General features: G+C 43.5%; 1 protein-coding gene across 3 annotated transcripts in view; it reads left to right on the top strand.

Moving 5' to 3' along the window:
• The window catches only part of LOC137595230 (plasma membrane calcium-transporting ATPase 1-like), a 74857-nt gene that overhangs the window by 31088 nt on the left and 35021 nt on the right, over positions 1 to 8748 (top strand). For all 3 annotated transcript variants that reach the window (XM_068315179.1, XM_068315177.1, XM_068315178.1), the window contains exons 3-6: positions 4507 to 4704; positions 4956 to 5213; positions 7565 to 7690; positions 8390 to 8515. In XM_068315179.1, coding sequence (XP_068171280.1) covers positions 4507 to 4704; positions 4956 to 5213; positions 7565 to 7690; positions 8390 to 8515 — 708 coding nt within the window. The remainder of the gene's footprint in view (positions 1 to 4506; positions 4705 to 4955; positions 5214 to 7564; positions 7691 to 8389; positions 8516 to 8748) is intronic.

Raw genomic sequence — 8748 nt, 5'->3', positions numbered from 1 at the left:
ACACACACACACAGGCTTGTGGGCTTACAGATAATAGGAAGTAGAGCGGCAGTCAGCTCTCACTTAGGCGCACAATGAGCAGCTTGTAAGGGAACGGTGCCTTGCTCAAGGGCACCCCGGCAATGCTCAGGGGGTGAACTGGCTCCTCCCACTGCCAGTTCATAACCCAGATATTTTGGCCCACGCGGGTCTTGAACCGGCGACCCTCCGGTCCTCAGCCCAAGCAACCTGAGCTGCTGCCGTCGGGGTCCTGGTAGTCTATGAGGCGTCCATAAGCCAACATCAGTTACTAACTTCCTGTTAGTGAAACCAGAGCGCAGTGTGGTGACACGTCACTGATGAGGACTTTGATAACCATCATGTGTGTGTGTTCTCTCCGTGTTCTGTCCACCGCTGCTGCACAGCAGACGTGTTTCTGTCTGATGGCTTTTAAAGTTGCATCACTCGTGAGGAACTCGAGTGATCCCGTGATAGCTGCACTCATTCCTTCCATTTCCTGCTGTCATCAGTGGAAATCATGAAAACATGTCTTTGTATGGATGTCACTAACAACACACTCATTTCATTGGTTTTCACCTCATTCTGTCCTCACTGCTGCTTTATTCACCATAGTGTACGAGAGAACACCTCATCCTAATTCAGTTGATCTCATCTCAGGTCTCATAACTGTTTTAGGGTCACATGACCAAAGAGGAAGACAACAGAAATCAGCTGATCATTTTGTTTTGTATTTAATCACCTTGCATTGTCTCAGTCAGTCAATTTAGTGCATGTTTGAATATTTTTTATGTTGGTATTTTCACATTTTTTTCCAATTCAGTTCAGTTCAATTAATGTTTATCACATTTAGACATTTTCTATTCTATTTTTAGTGGATTAAAAAGTCTGTCCATTTCAGACAAATTTTATTCCAAGAAAACTAGAAGTGTTTTAGTCAAAGTGTTGAGGTGTCCATCTTTTTTTGTCTATCTTATATTTATTATTTAGGATTATGTCTACCTCCTGTATCATCATCTGAAGCGTCACTTATCTTCACGCTACCAGCTCGTATTTATTCCATGTCACCAAATGAGGTCGTTATTGAAACAAATGGAGACAAAGCCGGCCGTGCAGGTCCCGACAAAGCACTCTGTTGTCATTCAAATCACGTTCCACTGCACGTCTCCCTGAACCAGCAGCAGACCACAGCGGCCATGTTGCTGCCCACGCAGGCTCGTAGAGGAAGTCACAGGCTGGACAGAAAAGCACCCGGTTTCATCAAGGCAGCCAGACGAGGGACAATAGTTCTCATTTTGACCTGCTGCTGTGCACACAATGTGCCCAAACACACAGATTACTGAAGGTAGAGGTAATGAAGTCCTGCGGCCATGAGAAAATCCTCAATCATGAGAAAATGAAGATGAAGAGAGCAGCTGAATCCCTCACATTGCAGCGCCGTCAAATGCTCTCATAGCTGTAAGAATGCACAGAATTCTAAGACTTTAAAGGTAATCAAAAAACAGATTGTTAGAGAAATTTTACATCAAATATTTGCAAAATTCAAGGCCTAAATTTCATCATCAGAGAATCACAGCGGCCTCAAGCAACTGAAGACGAGATGACTGCATTCGTCTAATCTTCTAGAAGATGAATTAATAAACAGTTGCTCTTTACATTTTTTGTATAATTGAGTTTTCTATGGAAAGATGTTTTATTCTGATGGATTTGTTAAATGACATTTCCAGTGATGTCATTTCCAGATAGTTGCGTGTTCTTCTAATCCATTTCCAATGCATTACATGGATTGCAGCATATTATGTACAGTATTACATTATTTCAACATGTCAAGAGTTTTTGTACTGTAAAATAACATGTTTTGGAACCAAAAAATGAACTTTTAAATAATTAATGAAATAACAAATAATTTCTTAGCAGTTTTGTATATTTGAGACCACTGCCAGCAGGGAATACCACTTCCATGAAAGCGTACGCAGGTGTGTGGGGGTGTGTGGTGTTGGTGGCGCTCTGACCCAGTAGTCTAGTAGAGCGGTTCCCTGATGTAAAGACATCACGAGCATCATTCGCTTCACCTGTCAGCGGCTCTAATGTGACGACTGAGTGTTTCATTTTAATCTGTTTCTCTTGTTTGTGGTTGGTTCTGAGTGGAGACGTCCACAGTTTTATTATCAGTGTTAGAACTAATCTGTGTGGAGGAAGACGGACTTGGTGGAGTTGGCAGGTGGTGTTTTGGCTCAGGTGTAGCAGCAGATTGTGTGCAGCAGGGTGGGTGGTGGTCAGCTCAGACTGAAGACACTGACCAGATGTTTACAGCCGGGGGGGGGTTGGAATGCTCATGGGGGTGTCAGGGTTGACCTGAAGGAAAGGACTATTTAAATGTAACAGTCCAGACTGTTTTAATACTCCCCATACATGATAGAAGGAATGAAAATTGCAAAACTTTTCTATTGTTCATAGGAATGTATAAAATATTTGTGTTTATGCCAATTCCGTGCTCATGGTGTGTAGGTGTAAAGCTAAGCAACAGGCTAGTCACACTGTCAGTAACAGTGTCAGGCAGGAGTTAACATTCAAGTTTTCACTGGAAGCGAAAAATAAAAAATACTTTTACACATGAGAAGAATGGAGAAGATAGAGTCAGGCTACAGGAAGAACACGCCCAAAGGATAGATGTGTACGACCACGGATATTTAAAATAGTACCTAATCAATACAGAGTCAGTTATGATTCTACACAAATTGCCAGCTCCAGATGTCTAGCAGGTTAGACCGTGTGATGATCTTGGAAAAGATAAATTCTCCATTCACAAAACAGCTGTGAGAACCAACAGCGGAATTTTAGTAGTCAATAAAATGTGCCTGCCAGCATTTGTTGTGTCACCGCTCTAATGAAACGGTTGATGTAACAATGTCAATTAAGAAGCACTCGGAGACTCGGTGACTGCTGCTAGTTGTATTGAACTAGAGCTAATTGCTGGTGCCTGGTGAAAATCAGACTGTCAAGGTTTTGGTCCAGAAGAAAGAATCCTCATTCAGATCCGTGTTCACACTGTAATTTCTCCGATAACAAAAAGTACATGAATGAAATAATGTCTGAAGGAAATTCTGTGTAATAGATTGTGTTAAGTTAATGAAAAATACTCCAGCTAATTAGTAGGTGAGGTCTTAATCTCTTGTTGTCTATTCTGCACGAATACTCATTTGAACCTGTAATTCATGACAGCCAAAGGCATGTCACATTAGAGCTGCTGTTGCTACGCGTTGATACTCTCATTTGTATCTTGGGACATAGAACAAGTGATTTTGTGGCCTCTATTAGTAGAAGTTATTGTGGATTTCATTAGGTGAGAAGATTGAGAGTGAAATTGACCCATTTTGGATTGCCACCATTACATTTACATGTTGTCATTCAGCCGACGCTATTGTCCAAAACAAATTACAAATAAAAGACACGATCAAGTTACACTGCTGTTGAGACCTATGGAGTAAAAAAATGAATGAAGAAAGAAAAGAAGACAGAAATTCCCCCTAGGAGAGCAGGTCTCAGGGCTGGGTCCCCCCTGCTCTGACAATGCGTGGGAAGTCATTCTAATTTTTGGGAGCAAGGTTTGAGAAAGTTCTGGATTGCCATAAAGTTGGGTTTGTCAGACGACGCTCATGTAAAGAAAGCAGTACGTAGACGAGGACTAACATGGCTCTGTAGGTCAGGGAGCCAGTGGAGCTCAATGACGAGATGGAAGGAGACCATTGGTCAGGAAGCAAGGAACTGATCGGTGACTGTCACATTGAACTGAAGTTGGTCTGAGAGATACCGAGGGGCAACTGAGGTGCCTGTGGGGAAGCAAGAGTAAAATGAGATCAAGCTCTTTGCCAGTGCTGTGAGTTGGGGGAGTAGAGATCTATCATCAGTCGAAGGACCTCATCAGTTACAGGGAGTCGGCCGAGCTGTGGTTGTCTGAGTGGGTGTTCAAATCCCCCAGGACAAGAAAGGGAGAGACTCTTCAATCCCTGAAGCAAACTGGCCCTGTTGTCCTGGTGGTTGGTAGATAACAACCCCCTAAACCTCCAACGCTGGGGTCACCAAAACGATACCCAAAAGGCAAAGAGCTATACTTTTGTAAGGGAGCCCTGTTGGGAATGTCCATGTTCTTGAGATTAACAGACCAATCCCACGACCACAACCAGAAGGTCACAAATGGTGACTGCTTCTGACTGCTGGTGATGTCTTTGCCACACTTGCTTTTTTCTCATATGGAGAACATCTTTTGAACCAATATATTTAGTTGTGGTTGTGGCTAACATTAGCTGCTGAGCACTCCTCAAGCTTTGTATGCATATATTTGATGTATTTCTCCATTTATACGGCCCACCTCACGCTAGAGTTAGCTCTAACCGTCAATGGACAGTTCCATAGACCAACAGCGAATGCAGATAGTGTGAGAGATTTGCTTATTTAAAGCACCTTTTTTTCCTTTTAATGCAATATTCATGTCTTATTTTTTGTTTTCAGGACTTTCTGGTAACCCTGTTGATTTGGAGAAACGTCACTCGTCATTTGGCCAGAACTTTATTCCCCCCAAGAAGGCCAAAACATTCCTCCAACTGGTATGGGAGGCTCTGCAGGACGTCACCCTAATAATCCTGGAAATAGCTGCCATCATCTCACTGGGCCTGTCCTTTTATCATCCACCAGGGGGCGATGCAGAAGGTAGATATTCTCGATGACACGGGGAATACCCCCATTTTTATTTTATCTATAGGGTTTCGTAACTTAGAGACTTAGCTGGTTAGAATATATTTAGACCATCTTTTCAGTGTAATTAAACAGAAGCATTGTTAGGCTAGCAGCTTAATACAATAAAAAACTCATGTATTACCCTACTATTATCATCCCTGCAAGAATATCCTCACTGTTTGGTGAAAGTGATTTTAATTCGGCATGTTCTCATCTTCTTGCAGCATGTGGCCAGGTAGGAGGTGGGGTGGAGGATGAAGGCGAGGCCCAAGCTGGCTGGATCGAAGGAGCCGCCATACTGTTTTCAGTCATCATTGTGGTGCTGGTGACAGCCTTCAATGATTGGTCCAAGGAGAAGCAGTTCCGAGGGCTTCAGAGTCGCATTGAGCAGGAACAAAAGTTCACCGTCATCCGTAAAGGCCAGGTCATTCAGATCCCTGTGGCAGAGATCGTGGTTGGAGACATCGCTCAGATCAAATATGGTATGAAAACACGACAACCAAACTCCAATGTTAACATTTTCCCGACAACTTTAATTGTCATGGCGTGGGATCCAAATTCAACACTCTCAGAAAGGTAAGTCCAAAATGATCTTTATTCCGGTACTACCAGAACTCATTGGGAAGTCCCTGTTGGCTTTCATCTACAGCAAATGAAACATCTTCCATGTCCTTATCATAGTTATCAAATGGTGGCTCAGAACACCTTTGACAAGGACATCCCAGTCCCGGTGGCAGCAATGGAAATCCCTGGTGAGATTATTATGAACGATGTGTCGAACAGGGACCTATGACTATTCTTCAGGGTCATATCCTTCTAGTTTACAAAGTATGGGAGACTCCCTTCCTCAACAACGAGATTTCAGGAGCCAGTGGATGGTGTTGATGGGACCGCCATCGACCATCAGCAGACCCTCTGAGAGTTTTGGTCTTGTTTAAATGGAAGATGTGATTGCATGGTGTCACTTTAACTGAGGCTTCAACCTAACCACCACAGTGTTGATGATGTGTTCTGGATGTCAAATGGACTGATGGATCATGGTCTTGATTTTGGGATTCCACCCAAAGCTGATAAGTCCCAGGTGGAGACTGGACTCCTCAGCCCACTCAGAGGTATGGGGCTTTAGTATGGTGGTAATTTACAGCAGCTGATTGGCGGTCACCTGACTGCAGGAGGGAGGCTCTGGTTTGTGCCCAAGCTCTCTGGCAGCAACAGTTGAAGTTTTGAACAAGAAGCTTGCCTTTTGAGGGTGGGAAACGGAGGACACTGGAGGAGACTGGAGGAGACTGGAAACTGGAGCCACACTAGAAAGAGTATTCTGACCAAGCTGATTAGGGTGTTCTAAGTGTATTTACCCATAGGACCTGTGGGGACCATGATGAAGGGTGTTTGGAGGCCATGCAGCAGAGAGACATCTTCATCTGCTGGTTTGTCCCCCTGTTTTATGCTGTTGGATTAGGCTGAAAACCAGAGAATAGACTGGTAGCTCTAACCGCTCTGCAGAGCAATCTCCATAAACTGGATGAAAACTGGGGTCCCCGGCTGGGAGCCCATGCAACCAAAAACAAGCATGAGAAAGGACAAGCTTAGGTAGAGGGACAAAGAGGGCCAGCTTGCTTATTGTTGGTCCAGACCAGGAATGGCTGAGTGGTGAATTCCATCAAAGTGGCACCACTCCTCCAGGACTAGCTTGCCCACCAGTAAATCATGTTTACCAAGGTCATAGTTCATCTCAGCGGGGGAGAGACGCTAAGAGAAGATGGTGCTGGGATGGAGTTTCTGTTTGCTGGCTACCAGCTGGGAGATTCCCGCCCCCTGGGTGTGTTGGGGTATCAGTGAGTGACCTTTATCCACAGGACCATTGTGGTGTCTGTAAGGGAATTGTGCTAGCTCAGCTCTTTGATATACAATTGGGGTGCTCCAAGGAGCTCAGCGGGTTGCTATTTGCCCATATCTGAGGTGGACTGGTACCGGTGAGTGCCTGGACAAGTTGGGGTTTGTTTCAAGTAGTCCGTCTCTAGTTAACACTCCTGCCACAGCCCCACCTCACACAGAACCTGTTTGGCTTGGTTGGACCTGTCAAGGCTGGAAGCCCCACAAACATGGCCCCAGTGCTCCTAAGGGCCCACCCACACCATTTAAGAGGGAAACCTGGCTGTGAAATCAATTGTTTTCTATTTCCTTGTGGTCCATGTAAGCCAAAAAGACATGTGAGATCGTTAACCTTTGGTGGAGATATTCTTCTTCTTTTAGGCAGTAGCATTTCTGTCTGAATACTTTGTATTGTGTTTAAAATGTCAGATTGCTTTCTTTGTCTTTCGTCTGCGTTTACAACTTGCTGTTAATCATGCACAGACAATTCACAAAGCATTTCTTTAGGAACGGTGACATTCTTATTGTACCCTGGATGTTACTCGACAAAATGTTCATGGATCCTGAAAGAATGTTCAAATAGACCAAAAGTAAACAACATTCTTCCATGATTGATGGGAATTCTTTGCATATGCAAAGCATGATGAATCTTTCATGCATGTTTAAAAGGACAAAGAAACCTGAATCCACACTATAAAAAGTTACCCTTACACAGTGACATTTACTATACATGTGTTCCCTCCACATTAGGGTAAATTGTGATATGAATTGGGTGTTGAAGAGGCTGTAGATGTATAAAATTTGTTTTGGATATGGGTTTTTTTAAATTTACTTTAAAACGTTGACATTGGATGTTTGTACTCCAGCGAACATCCAATAGTAAGACTCTGTTCAAGAAAAGACACGTGTTTACAGTGAATAAAATGATAGTGAACGCACCATCTGACACGTGTGTCTGCAGGAGACTTGCTGCCTGCTGATGGGATCCTCATCCAGGGCAACGACCTAAAGATCGACGAGAGCTCTCTGACTGGAGAGTCAGACCAGGTCCGCAAGTCTCTGGAGAAGGACCCAATGCTTCTTTCTGGTAAGAGTCTGTTCAAGAAAAGAACATGGATCAACAGAGAGTCTTTTTCTGTTTGTCGCTACTCTGACATGCATCATATCAGACCGTCTTATTATTAAAGTCAGTCACTTTTCATTCAGGATATGTCTATACTGAATTGTCTGAAAAATGAATGTTAAATGATAGTAGGATGTAAAAAATACTTCAGACTACAGGTTTGATAAGTAAATAAGGTAAGGTACGGTAACATAAGATAAGATGGACCTTTATTAGTCCCAAAGTGGGGAAATTTGTGTGATTGTGTCAATATATGAACATAAATATGCGCTATACCCCTTTTCCAACAAATTAGCTCTTACTCATTGAACTTATGTTCAGCATTTTGAAACCTTGGTGCCATCTAGCCGTTAAAGGTGCAGAAGACTGTTGTGTATCATTTGTAATTGGTAATTCTAACCAGTAGTATGTGACACACCAATCATTGTCACGGTTTATACTTTGGGGGGGGCGGGGGAATCTTGTATATTTTGGTTCCAGTTGCGACCTCAGTAGCTCTGAAGGGTTCTGTAAGTAACACCAAATATTTGATGTTACTTTGTCCAAGTCTGGTCTTTTTTATGACATTAAATATTCAGTGATGGATTTAAAGAGAAGATTTGACAGAAAAATGTGATTAACAGGTCTCCATTGTGAATTTGAACTGTTTGAATCCTCGTGCAGGGACCCATGTAATGGAGGGCTCAGGCAGGATGGTGGTGTCGGCCGTTGGGCTCAACTCTCAAACCGGAATCATCTTCACTCTGCTGGGCGCCAGCGAGAACGACGAAGAGAAGAAGGTCAAGAAAAGTAAGACGCCAGACAAGAGTCTGTCACACACGCCAAACACACGCCTCACGTTGAGTGTTGAAGGTCATGTGAGGAGACCACGTGTGTGAAGTGTTGGGAAGAAAAAGCGTGACGTGTCAGCGTGTCTGAACAGAGTGGACATCTACTTACGTTTGCATTAGCTGGTGTTGATTTGACGTTTGTCCTGTTGCATTAGCTGACTGTCAGCAGGAAGAGTTCATCCAGTCTGAGCT

Source organism: Antennarius striatus, chromosome 5 (assembly GCF_040054535.1).
Source record: "Antennarius striatus isolate MH-2024 chromosome 5, ASM4005453v1, whole genome shotgun sequence".
In the NCBI taxonomy this organism is placed as follows: Eukaryota; Metazoa; Chordata; class Actinopteri; order Lophiiformes; family Antennariidae; genus Antennarius; species Antennarius striatus.
The sequence above is the reverse complement of the archived record's forward strand: the minus strand, read 5'-3'. Positions and strand labels throughout refer to the sequence as shown.